The sequence below is a fragment of the Lagenorhynchus albirostris genome, chromosome X (assembly GCF_949774975.1).
Source record: "Lagenorhynchus albirostris chromosome X, mLagAlb1.1, whole genome shotgun sequence".
Classification (NCBI taxonomy): domain Eukaryota; kingdom Metazoa; phylum Chordata; class Mammalia; order Artiodactyla; family Delphinidae; genus Lagenorhynchus; species Lagenorhynchus albirostris.
Window position 1 is genome coordinate 29766106 of NC_083116.1, and position 23110 is coordinate 29789215.

Genomic DNA, 23110 nt, shown 5'->3' on the forward strand with positions numbered 1-23110 from the left:
AAAGCTGAATCCTGCCAGGGAGTGATTTAAGTGACAAGGTACATTAGGCATTTTAAACTTGAACCTTCCCTCTCTAGAACAGGTTTACAGAGTGCTAGGGTTAAAGGAGGTATTCAAAGTTGGAACTCTTAAAGATGAATGCCTTATCCTCTATAAAGTTTTAAAATATCCAAGCAGCAGGTGCCAGGATAGGAAGGAACTGCTACAACATCCAAGCATTATGGGATGCTTTTTAAAGATCCAGTACAGACTACAGGAGAGTAGAGAGACCCCTATTTGCATAAAAAGAAAGACTGCTGTAGCTTAACACATCACTAGGGTTATCCTATATACTTAGGTTCTTACATTTTCACCAGTGCTGCCCTGATCTGGAAATCCTGTTGCTCCTTCTGGGATGAGGGAACCTCTCGAATCTTCCCTCTTAATTCCATGTCCATTTTGAAAAGACCCATAAGCTGGAAAAAAGCCAAGTCCTTGTTAGCAACAGGAGGAACTGTCAAAAATAATTTTAAAACTAAGCACTGGGTTAATTTAAGTAAAGACATATTTTAGGAAATAGATCTTGGTCATCTAAAATGTGAAGTTTATATATTACATCAAAACACCATAAGAAGCCAAATAAAGGGTAAGCAATTTTTTTTCCTTGAAACACTTTAACGTGTATGAAACTACAAGAAATTCCTTGCAAGTCATAAAATAAAGGCAAACAATTAGATAATTTTATAGATAAGGAAGTTTGGCCCAGAAAAAGGAAGTGTCTTGTCCAGGACTGGAGACAGATGATTGGAAACCAGTGTTTTTCTCATTATCCTTTATTTTCTTAGTATACTAAGCTAAATTTTATACAAGCTGAGACAAGGAAACCTAAGCAAAGAAATGTGGCTGCAAGTGTAAGATTTTAATTAAACTTTAGTAGCGATTGTGCTATGTATAGTTTTTATTATGAAATATTTCAAAAATACAGAGACGTATAGGGTACATTTCTAAACAGCCATGCCACGTATAATCTTTAAAGGACTTTTAATTACCGGTGTCTTTGTCAGTGCTCAGACTCCCTCTACTTGTAGGTGAAGCGAAGCCACATGCAAACTCATCTCTGGATGCCTGTAACACAGTGTGATACCTCTGTCATTTAAATACATTTGTACACTAGGATAAGAAATCGGAATTAACAATGAGATGGTACCCTAATTTTAAACAAAGCTCACTGTGAAAGTCTAAATCACATATCAGTATTGGTATTTAGGGGACATCTCTTCTAAAAATGGATCCTGGGGGCTTCCCTGGTGGCGCTGGTACCGTGAGCCATGGCCGCTGGGCCTGCGCGTCCGGAGCCTGTGCTCCGCAACGGGAGAGGCCACAGCAGTGAGAGGCCCGCGTACCACACACACAAAAAAGAAAATGGATCCTGGTACACTGTTACAACCACGACCTCTGGCACAGTGACACAACTCTAGGTGGCTGGTAAAAGCTGCAAACTGGTGTGATCTAAACATGATTCCATTCTCCTCCCTGAAGCAAGGGCAATACTAGAAAGAGAGGTGTGACCAGAGGCCCTACATGATCTTGAGTTGCAAAAGAACGAACAGGTAAGTAAAATATTTCCAAATATCACTGTCAAATGTTGTGGAGTAAGCATAAGCATGAGTAACTGTGTTTGTGAAGAAAGGCTTGCTTGCCACCCAGGTAAGCGATATAGCGTCCACATTTAGCTGATTTACATAATCGGGAGGTACAGGCAATCAAGTGAGGCTTAAAAGCAGCTTTCTCAGGAACCCAGGGTAGGCTTGACAAATCTACGGACATTTATTATGGGGAATTTCCAAAGGAAGCTGTAAAGGACACAGTTTCACCTGCCACCCAACAATGTGACTTGGCTACTGAACATGTGAAGGTGATCTTGGGCCAGACAGAACGTGGAGTGGGCGGGGGGCAGGAGTTATTAGTCGCACTGGACAGACTGTAAAGTATACGCCACATTTTAAAATGGCAATTGGTAAAATGGAGCATGTCCAGAAGACTCCAACCAAGAAATGTAAAGGGTTTGAAACAACAAATGATGAAGTGGAGATATCTGGCCTGAAGAAAAATTGAGAAGGGACATGTGTGAAGGGGTATCACGTGGAGGTAGAAATGGATGTATCACTAGAAGGCAAAACTAGGACCAGTGGGTAGAAAATCTTGTAGATCTAATGTGAGGAGGAAAGTTTTCATTACTACTATGGCAAAATGTTGTTTTGCCAAGTGGAAGACTGATCACCTCCAAAGTTCCTTTCAACTCTAAGATTCTAAGGGGAAAAAAAAGCACAGGGAGAAAAAAGCACAGACCAACTGTGATGAGTTAAAAGCCACTCATCAAGAAGTGCTGAAAGGAGGCTGTCAAAGAGGAGGAGAAGCAAAGGAATACAGTTTAATCCCTGGTGCCTAATATTTTGCAAAGTGAATGTTTTGTTCAGTTTTCCGGTTGAATAAATATATGAAGGCATGTAACAGCAGCAAATCTTAAAAAGAAAACACTGAGCACAGAGGATTCTCAGTGTTCTCTTGGACCTCGTTACTCAAAGTATGGTCCTTAGACGAGAAAAAGCCAAGAGCCTGTTTGAAACGCATAATCTCAAGCTCCACCCCAGGGCTACCACGTTAGAATCTCTGTCTTCATTCCCCAGGTGATCCATATGCACATTAAGATTTGAGAAGCACTGCTCCAGGAAGAAGTATAAATTTAAAATGCTGTAAAAGGTGCACTATTGAGACCATACAGCGTATGACCCTAATTCTGAATACAGTCAATAAAACAGGATAAAATGCCAATAGAAACACATTACTACTTACAGAATTAGGCATGGCTGCACAAGAATACAAGGTATCTCGACCTGCTAGTCGCTGTATATTTTCCAAAAGCAGTCCAACAAATGGGAGGTACAATTGTGCTATTTTGGCTTGTTGGTTCTGAAAAATAATTATCAAAAGCTTAATAGATATATAATATGCCTGTATTACAAATAAAGTTGGCTCCATCTGTCCGTTTAAACACTAAAAGCAAGCTAATATCCATAACAAATTCGTGAAGCATGAGTCTATTTATATTCATAGTCTCTAACTGCTACACCACTTTGTTGGTATTTGAATTTATATACAATAGAGAGTCGAAGCACATCCCTCAAACATTACTACATAACAGGCAAAAATTTATTTTTTTTAAATAGCAGATCATATTAGTCCTGCTCTTTAACTCCAGCAAGGGTTGAGTTTGAGGAGAGCAGGGATCCTGTCTGTCTTGTTCACTGCTTCATCCCCAGTGCCTGGGCACACAGTATATGGTCAATATACATTAGCTGAATGAATGAATAGATGGAAGTAAAAAAATGGTAAATTACTGTATTCATTCAAGAAATATGTCTTTGCTTTAAGCTGCAATTAAAATAACGTGATCTTGGCCCCCTAAATCAATTATACAACTTGGGAAATTGATATATTTGTAAATATGCAAGTGAAGCTGGCCACTGGTCATCTTAATGAATGTGGTACCTCTTATACGAATTTATTTATTGCTTTTCTCAGCTACAGACATTCCTCACCAGATATGGACATACATTCAAATCAGCCAAACCAGTGGTTGTGATGGCACAAGAGTTGCCCTCCATACTTTAGGACTTTGGGAGGTTTGTCTGTAGACTTAGATAAGGCCTCTAGGGTACAATGGTTAACCTATAGAATACAGATCAATAGTGTCTCATAGTTCCATTTACTCTTGAAATTGAACAATTTTTCATATGTTAATTGTCCATTTGTACTTCCTCTTTTATGAGTTTCAGGAACTCTTAACAGACCTACTTCTAATACACAACCCTAATCAGTAATAGTCTCTATCGCTAGGAGATTCTGGTTCAGTAGGTCTGGGCTGGGTCCCAGGAATCTGCCCCAGGTGGTGCTGATGTGCACTGAGGTTTGAGAACCACTGGTCTAGTTCAATATCCTGCTCAAGGCAGGAACAGCCCTTACCTGCATCCTTGACAGACGGTTAGTTTTTAAACTTCTTAAACACTCCAGCCCTTTCAGAGGTTCTGTTAGAAAAATCCTTTAGCAGTTAAGTTCTACCTGCTCGTTATAGCCCACTTCCACTCTACATGGCAACCCTTTAAATATTTGGAGACAATTACCACAAATTGTCTTAATTCACTCTTCACAAGGCTAAATAGCTGTTACTACTTTCCTTTATTCTTCACATGGCTTTGATTTCAAGAGTTTCCACCATCATCATCACCCTTTCTCGGCAGTTCTCTAATTTTCCAGGGTCCCACTTAAGATTTGAGAGGCAGTATAGTCTAGTGGTTAAGAGCACAGATTTTGAATTTTAGACACATGAATTCCAGCTCTCCTGTTACTAGTTACTTGATTGTGATCAAGTCACAACCACAGTTTTCTCTTTAGTAAGATGGGGATAATAACAGTGACATTAATTCATGTAAGCTAATGTTTAATACAGTGCCTGGCATATAGTGAGTCCTCAATAAATTTTAGCTACTATTATTAATATTATAGCTTCTAGATGGGAATTCATTTTAGTTCTGATAGTGAATGATCACTAGGGAAGGAGATACTACACCTTTCTCAGGTGAACAGGAACACAGGAAAGCATGCAGTCAGGGCAAATACATTAAAAGTTTTGTCTGCACAAAAGACAGAAAACCATCTAAGAATCTATTAACAGAAGACAGTTTAGATAAATAGAATAAGGTATATCCATATGATGGAATACTATGCAGATTTAAAATAAATACAGATCAAATCTTCAGGCTATATTGTTAAATGACAAAAGAAAAATGCATAATGGTTTCTATTATATATTTATGTATACACATATATATAGCATATTGGCTTGTGCATGCATAAAATAGAAGTTTATATAAGAAACTGATAACAGTAGTTGCTTCTGGAGAGATGAATTGAGGCATGGAGGTAAGGAATGGGAGGGAGGCATTTTGATTCTCTTTTTTAACATGTGTGTAAGATTACCATTAAAAAAAAAAGAAAGAAAAAAAATCTGCCCATAGTCCAAGCAGAAATTGCAATTCTCAGGAGTCAACATCACTTGCAGTGGTACAGGAACTAATACAGACCCCAGGATAAATGTTAGATGTTGGATATTCTTGTTCTGGGTAGGAAAGATGTCTCATGGTATTAGGAGGGCTCCCAAAGCAGTTTTTGACTAGCACATAATAGGGACCAGTGACATCTCCATAATTTCATTAGAGGAGAGGCTGAGGAAGGCAACATGGTTGGAATGGGGGGTGGCGGTGACTAGGAGATCTAGTCTCAAAGCAGCCTTTCCACAGGAAGAATTTTTTTCTTGACTGTATTTTTATTTGGGGTCACTTTGGGGGACCCAATGGAAATTATAGAGGCTCAAAGCTCCCCTCTCTGCCCTCACCTTGGCATCATCATTAATGGTGAACATGTTTTAAGTGAATGTATCAATATTTGACAAATGACCTCTTACTCAGGCTACCTGTGAAGTCTTTGGACCATACAGAGAAAGGGAATGAAGCAGGTCCATGAAGCAAAGTTTTACTGGGGAGAATCCTATACACACTTAAAACCTGTCAGAAGATTTTGAACAAAGAAAGGGCTTTAGAAATTACTGAAAGGGTAATGAGGCTGGCATCTCAATCTTTCCCATAGTCTAAAACCTCAAACACTCAAAGAGGCAGAGTGTTATTTACAGATAACAACAGTGATGTGTGTGTGTGCATGTGAGTACATATACTGCTCTCAGAATTTTAAAAAGTAAATAATGTGCAAATATGTGATATAAAATATTTAAAATTCTACCTCTAGGTAAGACACTAGTGAAATCCGATATTCCTTCACTTTCATCTAAGGAGGCAGGGGAAAAAATACAACTTCCTGCTTTAAGAACAGGAACTTCATTTTGTACTTTTCCCACAAATTCTTTGAAATCATGGCTAAAGACATTTTCCTCCGCTACTACTAGGTACAAACAGAGCCCAGTGGTAACTGGCATTTTTAAAGCTTTGACAAAGCTTGGTTGGAATGGATGACTTTAAGATATCTTTTCATTTAGATATATTATGCCAGTTAACTTACGTTAAGTCAGTATCAACATTCACACACACACAAAAAGTGGCACATAAGAGAGAGCAAACCACACAAAATGGGAGTATGTTGTTATAACTATAATGTGGAAAAAAACGATGCAAATTGCAGTAAGTAATAACATCTGAAAGCTAAAGAGTTTAAGTCTACTTTAGGATAGAATTATATGAAGAAAACTAGCAAAATTTGTAAGTAAAACAAATCTTCATAATTAAAGAAATAAATTAAAGAAATATATTTCTTTAATTTAGAAAGAAATATATTAAAGAAATATATTCTGCAGGCATTTTCTGTTTTTTAAGGACAAATGGGAATACTGTAGAAAAAGAATAAGATCCACCTCCAAGTCAGCTTTCCAAAGTAAATAAATGACATAATTTTATTTAAATTTGAATGTAAAACAAAGGGACAAATTCTTAATTATGAAATAATATGTTACCTTGAGCCAGGTAAGTAAGTTAGGTTATTCTAAATCCATACAGTTTGCCATCTACTATTTGAAGCCCATAGGGTATAATGTTAGTAAGATTTGAATATACCCTCCATCCCCGTATATTAAGTTAAAGGTGCGGCAAAAAGCAACTGCAGCTGTGGCCTTCACACATCGACAGTGTGTAATGTATGGAAGGTTTACAGCCACACCTACATTTTTTCAGTAAGAAGAAAAACTTCATATTTACATCTTTTAAATATTGGACATACTTAATGTGTCACTATTAATCAGTTAATAATCAATAATAGCATTTATTTAGGGAGATATATTTAAGGATATATATTAAGGCGTGTATTTGAAAGAGTGCACATGGCTATAATCGTGTAAGATTTTTTTAAAAAAATTCTAGTTTATGTAACAAATCATGAAGCGGCTGTGCTGTTCTTTAGACATGATTTGAAAAACCAGTGTTCTTCTTCAACAGTTATCTGAACAGTATTTTTAAAACCTAATCATTTGAAACGGAAACAAAACGTATTTGTAAAAATAACTTCATCAATCCTCCTGTAACGTTCCTTACTGAGAACTTCACCTTGAACATAAAATCTTCTTAGAAACTAACTAATGTGATACTGATGGTGATACGAACATCCTTACCTTATGCTGGTATCTAGTGTCAAATGCATGTTTTATCAAAAGATTCTTTATGACAGAGATAGCTGTATATCTGATATCATAATTGTCTTGAAGAGCAATGGAGGTTTCCCTCAGAAGTAGACCAACCAAGAAGTGATGCTTGCAATACTCATCTGATAAACTGTATTCAAGATTTGAATCTGCAGTATAATGAAATTTAAAACCCATTTATAAAAATATTCAAAAATTACTTTAACATTAAAGCACTATATTTATTACTTAGTCATATGTGACCATGTTAGCAAGAACTATATTGTTATTATTAACAAATATGAACAGTTCTTTTATCATACAGAATAAGCATGCAAAATTTTACAAGATACGAGCACTCATCATTGGGGCTAGATGATAGCCTTAATGATAATTTCAGTCGGTAAGATAGTCCCTAGAATTCTTTGTTTTTCGAGATGCTTTTCAAATCTTAGAAATCTTAGGATAAAATCTAGAATGAAAGAATACTGTATTTGGCAATGTTTTAACACATTTCTTCATATCTGAAGAGATTTAGTTACAACTACAAATTGGAGTAATTCTCTACAGCAATACTTGATTCACTTATCTGTTTGTATTTGTAAAGTAGGAAAAGGAAGAGAAACTAGACAACTGAATCACTGTAACAGTAGTAACTATTGACTGTTCTAGTAAATGTTATATATTGGCCCCAATACAATGGGGTACAAGAACAATAAGAAAAACAGCCTCATCTCACTCAAATTCATCACGCGAATACAAATCTTTTATTTCATAAAATTACCGCTTCAAACTATTTCTTTCACTTCCTTTTAGATCCTCAGTCCATTTTAAATCCCAGCTGCTAATATCCTGGTTGGGACTTGCCTTATAAACTGACTGGGTCACAATCAGAAGGGACTGTGACCAAGTTTAGTAATTTCTACGGTAAATTTCTACTATCTTTATTTCCTCTCCCGTACCCTTTAATTTTAGTTAGGCCATAAAGCTGAAGGATATGTTTTCCATTTCTTTTCTGGCCTCTTCAGCACTTAATATAATGCTATATATTCAGTTAGGACTTAATAAATGCTAAATCAGATTTAATCCTAAATCCTTATCCCTTCTTTTCCCTGAATTCCTCAAGCCATCAATAAATACTGGGGGAAGTATCGGAGCTATACATGCTCAGAATCTAATAAGGGATCAGTTGAATACGGGTGCTTGGGTTTTTAAATATTTTTTCTCCATTTTCACTGGCTGGCATTCAAGCACTGAAACTGGTGCTCAGCAGCTACCTTCCTAGAGACCGAGGTAGCTGATATCCTTTCTGCCACTGGTCATGCTCTTTTGTGAATCCCAACCACTTTCTATGCACAAGAACCAGTACGGACTAACCCAGGTGGCCTTATCTGGGTCGACTTTACAATGGTAGTAAGGTTTTTTACTTCAGGGGTCTGAATAAATCGAATCAGGTAGTTTCAGCCAACCTCCAAAACTGTGGCCAAGCAGTCATTAAGCAGGGTCAGAGAGAAGGGAGGCAAGCCTGGCAGAGATGAGACACACTTAAAGAACAGCTACCCTCTAGCCCCCATGCTGGCTTGAGCCAAAACTTGTTTTCTGAGGACAGTGTTTTAAAGTTGATTCTTCTAGCAATCAACACTCAAGCTGATTTTAAGAGTTAACAAATACACCACCTCCTAGGTTTTCTGGGTACATTAACTAAAGCCTCATCTTGGCTAGGGAGGATTTAAAAAGCAAAGAAAGCCCCCATCCATCTTAGCCATTCATGAAATCAATTGTTTTTAAAGACAGCAAACTACTTTAGAGTGAACCGAGTTAAACCTACCTACTGAAGTCAAACGGTCCACCGCAAATGAAAAAAAATCTAATTAATATATGAAAAGAAAAGGGACAAATAAAAAACATAGTAACATAAGAATAGTGCTACACAACAAAGCATTCAATAAAACTAGCAATGGAGATAACTGAAGGCATTTCATCAATTTAATACATACATATCACTATTTTACTCTGCCTTTATACTTCTCTTTTGATGTTCCATTCAGCAGAAATGTATTTATATGGTTTTTTCTTAATTCAGTCTCACATAAGAGTCCAAACAGTACTACAGAGAGCAATTTAACTGGTATCTGACATCTGTGTTTAAGCAGCAATCTATGTAACACACCTAATTTCTTCATTCTATGACTACTACCACTGACACTATGAAGGAAATGCCGAGTACCATTAACGAACCTATCTTCACATAGTAACAATTCTGACATTACCTTTAGATTGACTGGTTTAACTAGAAAACGTTACACTATACTAGCGCTAGCCAAAAACAGGAAAACACAATCCCTAATGATGGAAAACATAAATACATACCTTGAACTCGCTGAAGTTTAGGTTTTGCAAATGCCATTGGCAAATTCAGAGGAATGTAATGTTCGTGATTGCAAACTGTTTGCAGAAATTCAAACTTGTATTCAGCCAGGACCTAAACACAAAGAAATTATACCAGAACTCCTATTTAGTAGTCATTTACTATTTTAGTGATTAAATACAGTGCATTAATTTTCAAAACAGAAGTGTTTAGTATTTTAGGCATACCTTAAAATGTGACCTGTGCAGTAAAGAGTTAACATAGCAGGTCTAAGACTGCTCACCTTAAAAAGGCCTGCTTGCACGGTTGGTCATTGGCTGGCATTTGGGAAATTGGATTTTTTTTAATTATGTAAGTTTCAGGTATACAACATTATAATTTGACATCTGTATACACTACAAAGTGATCATCACCACAAGTCTAGTTGCCATCCATCGGCATACAGTTTACACCCCCTTCACCATTCTGCCCACCCCCCAACCTCTTCCCCTCTGGTAATCACTAATCTGTTCTCTGTATCTATGAGTTTGTTTGGGGTTTTTTTGGTTCATTTCTCTTTTTACATTCCACATGTGAGCGAAATCATATGGTATTTGTCTTTCCATCTGACTTACTTCACTTAGCATAATACTTTTAAGGTCCATCCACGGTGTAAAATGGCAGGATTTCTTTCTTTTTTATGTTTGAGTAGTATTCCATTTTATATATATACACATACAAAGACACACACACACTTACACACATATATACCACATCTTCTTTATCCATTCATCCATCGATGGACATTTAGGTTATTTCCTTATCTTGGCGACTGTAAATGATGCCACAGTGAACATAGGGGTGCGTATCATTTTGAATTAGTGCTTTAATGTTCTTTGGATAGATACCCAGAAGTGGAAAAGTTGGGTCATATTATGGTAGTTCTATTCCTAAGTTTTTGAGGAATCTCCATACTGTTTTCCACAGTGGCTACACCAATTCACAGTCCCACAAACAGTGTACGAGGGTTCCCATTTCTCCACATCCTCTCTAACATTTGTTATTTCTTGTCTTTTCAATAATAGCCATTCTAACAGATTATGAGGTGATGTCTCATTGTGGTTTTGATCTGTGTTTCCCAATTAGTGATGCTGAACATCTTTCCATGTGCTGTTGGCCATCTGTATGTCTTCTTTAGAAAAATGTCTATTCAGATCCTCTGCCCATTTGTAAATCAGATTGTTTTTGTTGTTGTTGAATTGTATTAGTTCATTATATATTTTGGATATTAACCCCTTGATGGATATATGATTTGCAAATATCTTCTCCCATTCAGTAGGCTGCCTTTTCATTTTGATGATGGTTTCCATCGCTGTGTAAAAGCTTTCTAGTTTGATGCAGTCCCATTTGCTTATTTTTGCTTTTGTTTCCTTTGCCTTTGGAGTCAGATCCACAAAAACATCACTAAGATGGATGTCAATAAGGTTACTGCCTACGTCTTCTTCTAGGAATTTTATGATTTCAGGTCTTACATTCAAGTCTTTACTCCATTTTGAGTTAATTTTTGTGTTATGATGTAAGAGAGCGGTCTAGTTTCATTCTTTTACATGTGGCTGTCTAGTTTTCCCAACACCTTTCATTGAAGAGACTGTCTTTTCTCCACTGTATGTGCTTTGCTCCTTTGTTGTAACTTATTGTTCATATATGTATGGGTTTATTTCTGGGCTCTCAGTTTTGTTCTGCTCATCTGTGTATCTGTTTTTATGCCAGTCCCATACTGTTTTGATTATGATAGCTTTGTAGTATAGTTTGAAATCAGGGCGCATGATACCTCCAGTTCTGTTCTTTCTCAGATCGTTTTGGCTATTCAGGATCTTTTGTGGTTTCACACAAAATTTTAGAATTATTCGTTCTAGTTCTGTGAAATATACCACTGGAATTTTGATAGGGAATACACTGAATCTGTAGATTGTTTTGGGTTGTATGAACATTTTAACAATATTAATTCTTCCAACCCATGATTATGGAATATTTCCATTTATTTGTGGCTTCTTCAGTTTCTTTCATCAGTGTCTTATAGTTTTCAGTGTACAGGTCTTTCACCTCCTTGGTTAAATTTATTCCTAGGTATTTTATTCTTTTTGATGCAATTGTAAGTGGGATTGTTTTCTTAATTTCACTGATAGTTTGTTATTAGTGTATAGAAATACCACAGATTCCTATATGTTGATTTTGTATCATACAACATTACTGAATTCATTTATTAGTTCTAACAGAGTTTTGGTGTAGTCTTCAGGGTTTTCTATATGTATTATCATGTCATCTGCAAATAGCGACAGTTTTACTTCTTCCTTTCCAATTTGGATGCCTTTTATTTCTTTTTCTTGCCTAATTTCTGTGGGCATCCTTGTCTTGTTCCTGATCTTTTTTTTTTTTTTTTTTGGCTGTGTTGGATCTTTGTTGCTGCGCGTGGGCTTTCTCTAGTTGCAGCGAGCGGGGGCTACTCTTCGTTGTGGTGCACGGGCTTCTCATTGCGGTTGCTTCTCTTGTTGTGGAGCACGGGCTCTAGGCACACGGGCTTCAGTAGTCGTGGCATGTGGGCTTAGTCGCTCCATGGCATATGGAATCTTCCTGGGCCAGGGATCGAACCCATGTCCCCTGCATTGGCAGGCAGATTCTTAACTACTGTGCCACCAGGGAAGCCCCTTGTTCCTGATCTTAGAGGAAAAGCTTTCAGTTTTTCACTGTTGAGTATGATGTTAGCTATGGGTTTGTCATACATGGACTTTATTATGTTAAGGTATGTTCCCTCTATACCCACTGTTGAGAGGTTTTATCATAAATGGATGTCGAATTTTAGCAAATGCTGCTTCTGCATCTATTGAGATGACCATATGATTTTTATCCTTCATTTTATTAATGTGATGAATCGGGTTGACTGATTTGTGGATGTTGACCCATCCTTGTATCCCTGGAATAAATCCCACTTGATCATGTTGTAGGACACTTTTAATGTATTGTTGAATTCAGTCTGCTAATGTTTTGTTGAGGATTTTTGCGTCTATGTTCATCAAAGATATTGGCCTGTGATTTTGTTTTGTGGTGTGGGAAATTAGACCTTGAAACAAACATTTCCTACATGATAAGACTGTGCCTTCTGTGCCAACCTGTTCAGCAGTGTGCAAACCATGTGATTTATGGTGAACATCTGCTTTCCTGTCCTTTCCAAGACTCTGGAAATTTTGACCAGCCTCAAATACACAACTAGCCCCCAACAAAACCCCTAAGCCCTGAGTCTCAAATGGGCTTCCCTAAAGAGAAATGTTGCACACATGTGGCTCAATTTTCACTGCTGGAGAGAGGATGTGCTCTATGTGACCCTTCACAGGAGGGAGGGCACTCAGGAAGCCTACACGTAGATTGCCAAGGACTCCACTTGATGCCTTTTCCCCTTATTGATCCAACTGAGCATCCTCTTTGTGTCACTGTAATGAATCTTAGCCATGAGTACGTCCTGTGAGTCATTCTAGTGAACCATCAAACACGGGGTAGTATTGGGGACCCCCAAAACACTACCCATTATTCCCTGCTTTGAGGTATAACTCTAGTCAAAGCACCTAAATGAAAACAGCAGTTCCAAATCCTCCAGAGGAGAATGTCACCATTGTTCTCACACTCTAATGTCTGACACCCACTGCAGTTATGTCCTTATAACTTACCTTAGGATCTTTGGGGCTGAATCCAGATATATAGTCATTTATCAAATTGAAAACAAATCCTCTATCCATTAGTGTCAGACAGCGCTATAGGAACCAAATCAAAATGAACAGTTAGTTACATAATTCTAAAGGTCTGTCAAGTTTTTAAAATTCAAAAAATTTTAAATTTTTTCCACAATAAGGGGATGACATTCTCACTTTTACAGATAATAGAAAAACTTTCAGAGATTTAGGTGACCTTAAAGAGATAAAGGGGGACTTCCCTGGTGGCACAATGGTTAAGAATCTGCCTGCCAATGCAGGGGACACGGGTTCGATCCCTGGTCCGGGAAGATCCCCCATGCTGCGGAGCAATTAAGCCCGTGTGCCACAACTACTGAGCCTGCACTCTGAGAGCCCGCAAGTCACAATTACTGAGCCAGCGTGCCACAACTACTGAAGCCTGCACGCCTAAAGCCCGTGCTCCGCAACGAGAAGCCACCGCAATGAGAAGCATGCACACCGCAACTAGAGAGAGCCTGAGCCCAGCAATGAAGACCCAATGCAGCCAAAAATAAATAAATAAAATAAATAAATTTATTTTTTAAAAAAAGAGAGAGATAAAGGGCAAATGACTTATCATTGGAATTGGGACTCAACTGTATAATTTTCAAACTAAGATACAGATACACACACATATATATACACACACAAATACATGTATACATATATATACACATATATGTATATAAACATATATACGCATATATATTGATATGTAATCTATTAGCTATACTGCCTCATTTTGGTTAACTCTCAAAGCTCAAAGTGAACTGGAGGGTGGTTAGCGGGGCTTGCCTATGTGAACATTTCAGGCCAAAAGTGAAGTTTTTCTTTGGGCCCTGTGAAGTCTTGGCCTACAAAACATTCTTCCTCTGTGACAACCCTACTAGTTGTTCATATTTTCCTACTATCACTCTCCTGGTTAAGGCTTTCATTACCTTGCAACAGCACAACTGCAGTTATCCTCCAAACCTGTCTTCCTGCCACTAATCTTTCCATCCAACTGCTTCCAGATTAATCTCTAAGTCCTAGCCCTAATCATGTCACCTTTCTTCCCCAAAGCTTTCAACAGTTCCCTATTGCCTCTAATATAATTTCAAACTCCTTAGCTTGGCATTCAAGGGCACTCACAATCTTGTCCCAACCTACTTTTCCAGTTTTATCTCCCAATACAGCTCATCTAACTTATCACCCACTCAAGATGCACTGTGCATTCCCACCTCTGGGTCTCTGCTCATGCCAAGTCTAGCTAGCAATTCTATCACTGCTTCTACATAATCCTGCCCATTCTTCAATGATGAAGCCCATTGTCATTAACCACCTTGGTCTACAGGGCCCTTTAAACACTTTATACTAGCTTGTGTTTTCCTTATTATTTTCCTGTTTTCACCTAGAGAGGACAATAGGAACGATCCCTTTTTCTTATGTTCTCCATGGTACCTACAGTAACCCTGTGAAATAGAAGGAACTCAATATTTGATTAATCAGCCATTTGTATCTCACTTCTCATCTCTCCTTTCAACTTCCACTGCCTCATGACCTCTCACCTGGATTAATGAGGTAGGCTTATATTTATCTGTTCATCCAAAAACATTTTGAGGATCTGTGTTTGAAACAATGCATTACATTCTAGAGAAATACAAAGGTGAATAAGGTATGGTCTTTAGTCTTGTCTAATGGTAAAGACAAATAAACAAACAAACAATTAAAATACAGCACAATAAAAAGTTATACAAGTATGTAAAGGACGGGTAAACAACAGAAGGGGTGATCAGCCCTGTGTGGGAAGGTTAGGAAAGAGTTGAGCCTAAAAGATGAATGGACTCTGCCAGGCAGACAGGGGAGAAAGACTGGTCTTCTAACTGGTTGCCTTGACTCTGGCTTTTTCCTCACCTCTTCCAAAATCTCTGGTATATAGACAGCTCCATGGCATATAGCTCCGAATCTAAATCCCTTAGCCTGACATTCAAGGCCTTTCATCATCTGGCATCAGATGGTCTTTCCAGCTCTACCTCCACACATCCTAAACTCTGCACAATTACTTTCTTGCTCTTCCCCGAACAATTCTTGAATGCATATATCTCATCTTTGCTCATGAATCCTCTACCTGAAACACCCTCAACCCTGTCTTGGGGAACTATTCTTCTAGTCTCTGTTCATACTACCTGGTCCTAATCCCTCCCTTTCTTGTTTTCCAATTGTATTTTGTTTGTATTTTCAGTACAGCAGTCATCACACTTGATCTTGTACATGTATTGGAATATAATTACAGAGATAGCCTCTCACATCTTTGGATTCTCACATAGAAGACAAATGTTTGTTGACTTGAATGAGGTAAATACTGCTATTAAATCGACTATGTTCTATTCTGTTTACACAGCAAACTTTAAGTTTAAACTCCATGGAAGAAACGGAGGTTTTATATTTCAAATAGTCTCATCTTTACTTTAAAAAGATATGTGGATGTTTGGTTTTTAATACACAAAAGGGCTCATGTAATAGTGTTAAAACTTTGTTTTAATTCTGGTAAACAGAGGTCTTACATCAGAAAATCATGCTCTGGAGATCTGAAACCTAGTTGTGAATTTTTAATAAGAAAACAAGGGTATGTGAGATACTAAAACTGCTTGGGTGGATTATTGACTATGAGGTTCTTAAGATAAGGTTGAGACATGATGAAAGGCTGTGAGAAGATGGGGAGTGGAGAGAAGTAAAAACTAAGTGCCTTACAAACCCATGCCCCTTCTCTGCAGCAAATCAAATACTATTATTACCCACTTTCTAGAACAATTGCATTCCAGCACTGCCCCTTACATACGGAGAATAACAAAATACAACAATGAGAAACGTGCTATCTTTCATAAATATAGGAGTTTCTGACATCTCTCAAAATAGTCTCACTGACCAAAATCAACAATTTTCATTTACATGTATTAGCACCAAGTAGATGGTGATTATATTAGCAATGTGTAGACTGTGCCTTTAGTTCAAGAGTTACAAACTCAGAGGCCAACAGGGTCAGAGAAGCTATTTAAATGTATAAAGAGTGTTGGGGTGGGCTTCCCTGGTGGTGCAGTGGTTGAGAGTCCGTCTGCCGATGCAGGGGACACGGGTTCGTGCCCCGGTCCGGGAAGATCCCACATGCCGCGGAGCGGCTGGGCCCGTGAGCCATGGCCGCTGAGCCTGCGTGTCCGGAGCCTGTGCTCCGCAACGGGAGAGGCCACAACAGTGAGAGGCACGCGTACCGCAAAAAAAAAAAAAAAAAAAAAAAAAAAAAAGAGTGTCGGGGTATATTAAGGAGTGGTGGGGTTTGTGGCAACCTAGAAAGTACATGCCCCACCTAAAGGCATTCAAATTAATATTTCTGAGAAACACCATGTAAAACCAGCAAGACGTGCCTTCTGGTTAAGCCACCTATGTGGGACCTCTGATTTAATTCATTAACCATTGCGGGTGGGGGATCAAACATGGCTGTTTAACTGAATTGATGGATTAATTCAGTCAAAAGTTTCTCCAGCAGCCTAGCTGAGTCTCTAGAAAGTAGGTAATTTTTTTTCTTTGGCTTTAAAGACCATATTGGTGAAGAATAATTCCTTACCATGTGCTGGCTGCCTTTAACTCACCTTCAGGAAGCTAGCCAAACTATAATTGACGTTTCTGGACTCGTCAGGAATCTCTGCATAGCGAATAGTCACGTGAGGAATTATTGCAAGAAGCAATGAATGTAAGACATGATGATATGCCTCAGAAAATCTCTGGCCTCTGGGAAGCTTAAATTAAATAGGCATAGAAAAAAGAGTTGCAAAAGATCTAAATCAATTGCTGTTTTTATTTTCAGACACATTCTGTATAAAAATGTGTTTTTAACTGGAGTTTTTCTCCCAACTTAAAAATGACATGGCTAGTTCAGTGTATACTTTAGATCATTATAGGAACTATCTGGACATCTAATACCATAACTGACTGAAATCATGAACAAGAGTAGGTCATTCTGACCCAGCTTTGGAATCATGTTCCTGAGATACAGACACATCCGTTTGTTCATTCCATGTTTTTCCTGACACACAAAGTATACATGTATCCATGCATCTCAATTTTAGTAAACCTGCTCTGTGAAGTTTCTGATAAAAATGCTAAGTATGAGGTGAATATTTTTTACTTCACAAATCTTAGCTTTCAAGTCCTATAGCTAAGAAAATTTCTTTGTACTTTCGAAAGAGTTCAAAAATATGACTAAATGTATACAGCACATGCCAGGAGCACATGTATTATTACATAAAGTGTTTTTAACTTTGTACATGCCTTCGACCTTTCTAAGAGAATGGTTCTTTCTTATTTGGTACTTGTTCTTCTTCCAAATGAATGTTCTGACATAGACATTTTAAAACCACAAGACAAAGGGAAAGCTTCAAAGATAATGCATTTAACATGGCAAATACCTCGCAGGAAACTATGTGGAAGAGTCTCTGACGATCAGACTTTGAAAACATATGAACTGTCAGATTTTTGCAATACATCCATTGTTTTTTTGCTTGTTTTAAGCAAAATTGAAAAAGCTAAGGGCTAAGAGCCCTTAAAATATAAAAGAGGATTTGCATGTCATGGCTACCTGTGAATATGATTAGCCTTCTTTGTCTATGTTAAATATTATTCTTGAGCCTACTTACCTTAATTTTATTCTCTTCCAACAAGTATGTGGCCATAGACTTTGCAATAATTTCAAAGAAAAACCATGAGTACTAAAATAAACAAATAAATACAAATCAATGTTTAATAGTTACCCAAATCCTCGAAGCTTAGCAGAGGTTGACGAATCACTATGGATTTTGTCTCTGAACTTTAGTAACATTTTAAAGTGATCGCAATTGTCCAAGTCCCACAGGATACCTTCAAATTGTGTTGGCAAAAAGGTAGTAGTGTACCTTAGGGCTGGCTGGTGATGTACAAAGGCTGTTTGGTGGGAATGTTTAACTCAGTGGGGAGGGGTGTTTTATCACTGACACTGCTTTGAGTTGCCTACATGTGGTGATAAGAGCAAACCAACTTTTAGTTTACTGTAGTATTGCTTTTAGATTCTCTATAGACAGTGAATTGTATTATGGCCTACACCCAGTGGGGGACCCAACCCTGCCCTTGGTACAACACTGGGGCCAGCCCAAGTAGCAGAGGTGTTTGTGTAAGTGTAATTTGAAGGGTACAGAGAAGCCTCAAGCAGATACATCCTAAAATACCCAAAACTGAAATTCTACCATTATTAACAGGAATAGTAAAAACATGACAATAATAAGAGCCACCATTTGAGTGCCTACTATGTGCCAGAAACAACACGTTAAATGCTTTGCTTGTATTTTAGAAATGAGGAAGTGGAGGCTCAGGACTGCTAAGTAACAGGCTCCGGGTCACAGAACTATTATGCAGTGAATAGAGGATTCTAGCCCAGGTCTATCTCCTCCAAAATTCTTCCTATTACACATTCGACTGTGGGCAGGATGGGGTGGGAAGGGTGAAGGGAATGAAGGAGGTTCTGTGGAGAACTTGGGGGAAAAGGATGTGTAGGTAAAGTGGTGAGGAAAAGGAAAGTCACACGAGGAAACGATGAAAGACTAGAAGTGAAATGGGAGGGTATCAAACAAGCATATCTCTGGCTGCTTTTCTTGCCTGCCGTGTCCTGTGCCCTTACCTTTAGCAGTTTGTTTATTGCTAAAAAGTCTGCAGACTGTTTCAATACCGCTATCATCGTAGTAGCCAGAGTTTCATGTATCAGCTGGGCCTGAGGAGTACTGGGTTTTTCAGGTCGGAAGCTATACTACAATCAAAGAAAACGAGCTGTGAGACAAAATTCTCTCAGAAGACAAGCTGCTCAGAAAGAAAGCTTTACTCCACAAACCTTTATGAAGGATCTTAAATAATTATCCAAGCCTTCTTCATGGCACTTTGATACGATATGTAAGAGAACCCTGAAACAACATTCACAAAAGTCAGCATGTCAGGCTACAATTAACCACTACAGTTTGACTGTTCGATAAAACCATCATACTTAACCCTAAAAATACCTAATACTGCCTAAATAATTAAAGGTGAGGTGACCGCATTAAATGTCATCTTAGTTTGGGTCTAACAGAGATTTCAGCATCTAACACGCTCAGGGTCTTGTAAAATATGTTTCCTGGTTCAAAAGACGGATATTCTATTTTGGCAACCCAGATATTTCATCTCCTTTCTAAACCACATTTGAAGTGTGGTCATAACTACCATATAGTGTAAAAAAAAAAAAAAAAACCACCTTCAGTAAGGTAAATATTGAAATCCACTCTAGTGAGAATAAAAGGAAAAGAATAGAAAAAAAATGTTAAGCATGACAACAGATTGGGGAAAAGGGAAGGGAGAGACAGAGCAGGTATAATGATATGAACTAAAATTGGAAGTAAACCTAAGATTCATAGAAAGTTTTAAAATTATGAGACCAGCAGTGGTTCTCCAACTTTAGCGTGCCTCAGAAACACCTGGAGGGTACAGTGCTCACCCCTCTCCCAGAGTTTCTGATTTTTTAGGTTTGGGGTGAAGTTTAATGATTAGCATTTTTAATAAGCTCCTAGGTGATATTGATGCTGCTGGTCTGGGAACCACATTTTCAGAACAACTGGGCTAGAATAATGCTTTTTAAATTTGCAACCAGACTATGCCCAGCAGCAGAGAAGAGCAAACAGTATGGAGGTGTGTGGCGCTTCAGCCCTGAGGCTCCAGAGAGGCTCAACAGAAGTGGCAACAGCAGAAGCAGCAAAGCCAGAAAGAGCCAGCACTGAGCTCACAATTTTTTGGAAAACTCCTGTTTTAATTTCAAAATTCAGGTGCATTTTGCATCCTACTCTACAATATATCCTTGTTTGTTTTCATATAAAAAGAACACTCCGGGCTTCCCTGGTGGCGCAGTGGTTGAGAGTCCGCCTGCCGATGCAGGGGATACGGGTTTGTGCCCCGGTCCAGGAAGATCCCACATGCCGCGGAGCGGCTGGGCCCGTGAGCCATGGCCGCTGAGCCTGCGCGTCCGGAGCCTGTGCTCCGCAACGGGAGAGGTCACAGCAGTGAGAGGCCCGCGTAACGCAAAAACAAAACAAAACAAAACAAAACAAAAAAAGAACACTCCATTATTCTTTCGAGTACAATTTGATGGCCTAGGGCCACTCTGTCCAATGTGAGAGCCACTAGTCACAAGTGGCGATTAAATGAATTAAAATTAACTACGATTAACACTTCAGTTCCTGGACTTCCCTGGTGGCGCAGTGGTTGAGAGTCCGCCTGCCGATGCAGGGGACGCGGGTTCGTGCCCCGGTCCGGAAGGATCCCACATGCCGCGGAGCGGCTGGGCCCGTGAGCCATGGCTGCTGAGCCTGCGCGTCCGGAGCCTGTGCTCCGCAACAGGAGAGGCCACAACGGTGAGAGGCCCGCGTACCGCAAAGAAAAAAAAAACGAAAAAAAACTTCAGTTCCTCAGTTACACTAGCCACATTTCAAGTGCTCAACAGCTAAATGTGGCTAATGGCCACCATATTGGAAAGCACAGGTATAGAACATTTCCACGACTGGAGAAAGTTCTATTGGACAAGACTGGTCAAGGGCAATGGTTCTCAAACTCCCTTGCATTAGGGAATCATCAGGGAAACTTAAAAAAAAAAATACTGATGCTGAGTTCCACCTTCAGAGATTCTGGTTTAATTGGTATGAAGTATCGTCCGGGAACAGACATTTTTAAAAGCTTCTAACATGCAGCAGCTTTAGAACCTCTGGTTGAGGAAGTTTATCCTATGGTTTCTGGTATCACCTGTCCCTGGGGATATAAGTCCCCTGGTCTGAGAAGTATGAAACTAGAGAAAACTGATATTAGATTTCTGACTTTGGGGTTCTCATTTGGAAGATAAATTTATATTTCACATGAAGAAATGCAAAAGGAAACAAAAGTTGCTTCTTGGTATTATGAAACTCACATGGTGCAGTTGATAGGCACGTCATCTTCATGGGTCATATTTGTGAGGACTCGGAAGAGTTGCATAAGAATTACAGGCAGAAACTGTATCATGACTTGGATCTCCATGGCATGCAAACACTAAAATAAGTCATTATTAGTTATGAAAATAAACCAAAATATGATATAACTTGCAAAGGTGAAACAACAAAAAATTAAGTAATGAAAACTACATTCACTAGAATATAAGCTCACTTTAAACACGAGCTTCAGGGGATAGGGGACTTTGTCAGTTACTTTAGCCACATCTCTATTTTGGCACTCAGATTCTGTTAGTTCATTTAATATTAAATGCTCTATTGAAGATAAGTATAACTGGGATCAACAGGTTTTGGAATAAAGACAACAGACTCTTGGTAAACCAACACTCAATCGGGGCGAGGAGCAGGCATGTTTGGAGGTAATGGAGACGGGCCTACCAGCCCCCAAGTTCGTGTGTTTTACAGGGGCAAGTGGGCCATTACTTTGTGGCGAGAAGTTACGTGGGATTCAATAAAGTGTGTTTCTATATATAATTGGCTTTACACTAGCACCATCCACAAGCTGAGGCAGTTCTGCATTCTAACATCTCACAATACATTTCTTCAAAGTGCTAACACTCATCTCTACTGATCAGTATCTTGACATCAAAAAGAAGAAATATGGGGCTTCCCTGGTGGCGCAGTGGTTGAGAGTCCGCCTGCTGATGCAGGGGACGCGGGTTCATGCCCCGGTCCAGGAAGATCCCACATGCCGCGGAGCGGCTGGGCCTGTAAGCCATGGCCGCTGAGCCTGCGCGTCCGGAGCCTGTGCTCCGCAACGGGAGAGGCCACAACAGTGAGAGGCCCGTGTACCAAAAAAAAAAACAAAAAAACAAAAAAACAAAGAAACAAAAAAGAAGAAATATGTCCGTGTATACATAGAAATGATACAAGCAGCTAAATATGTAAAATGTCTTCCTTCTTACTTCCCTTCTCGCCGCATTCATTTATTCACTCATTCACTCACTCAATCATTTAGTCAACTGGCCAACCAAAAAAACCTCACTGAGCATCTTCTACACCAATTCAATATTTAGTGCCCTGGGAAATACAGACACGGGTAAAACAAGTCTCTGTACTAAGGAACTCAGCATTTACCTTTCATAGCTTCCCTTACTCTTGCTCTATGTTGCCATCCTTACTCTCTCAGCATCCCTTTTCAGGCTTTTCTCATCTATATTTGAATCATCTCAACAGTGACCTCTGAGATTTCTGGGCAGCCTCTCTTCAATCGGATGCATAAGGCAAGAAACTGAGCTCAGGGAACCCATGGTCTATCCTTCAGGTTTTCCCTTCCTTTTGCCCTCTCTCTTCTATCCTTACAGCCATCGCCCTTTTTCAGAACTCTAACCTATAACCAAAATAGTCTAATAATTTTCTAGTAGGTCTATGTACACTTTCTCCTCACTCCCAATATGTCTCTCATTTCCAACACTTAATCCTCCTCGAATAGGGGTTACATCAGGCCACCTTGTGCCACCAACAAGATTCTTTTGATGCTTCCCCATGACCTAGGACAGTGGTTCTCAACCAGAGACCATGTGCCACAACCCAACCCCAACGTCCGGAGACGTTTTGAGCTGTCACAATTGGCGTGTGTGTGTGTGTGTGTGTGTGTGTGTGTGTGTGTGTGTGTGTGTGTGTGTGTGTGTGTGTGTGTGTGTGTGTGTGTGTGTGTGTGTGTGTGTGTGTGTGCGTGCTACTGACATCTAGTGGATAGGCCAGAGATGCTTCTAAACACCCTCCA

General features: G+C 39.0%; 1 protein-coding gene across 1 annotated transcript in view; it reads right to left on the reverse strand.

Annotated features, from left to right (window-relative positions):
• DOCK11 (dedicator of cytokinesis 11) overlaps positions 1–23110 on the reverse strand; it is a 194505-nt gene that overhangs the window by 69293 nt on the left and 102102 nt on the right. The window contains exons 24-34 of the mRNA XM_060138818.1: positions 21306–21424; positions 19212–19281; positions 19005–19130; positions 17992–18063; positions 16948–17094; positions 13283–13366; positions 9587–9698; positions 7208–7386; positions 2833–2949; positions 1029–1104; positions 346–455 (exon numbers count right to left, since the gene is read on the reverse strand). Of these exons, the coding sequence (XP_059994801.1) occupies positions 346–455; positions 1029–1104; positions 2833–2949; positions 7208–7386; positions 9587–9698; positions 13283–13366; positions 16948–17094; positions 17992–18063; positions 19005–19130; positions 19212–19281; positions 21306–21424 (1212 nt within the window). The remainder of the gene's footprint in view (positions 1–345; positions 456–1028; positions 1105–2832; positions 2950–7207; positions 7387–9586; positions 9699–13282; positions 13367–16947; positions 17095–17991; positions 18064–19004; positions 19131–19211; positions 19282–21305; positions 21425–23110) is intronic.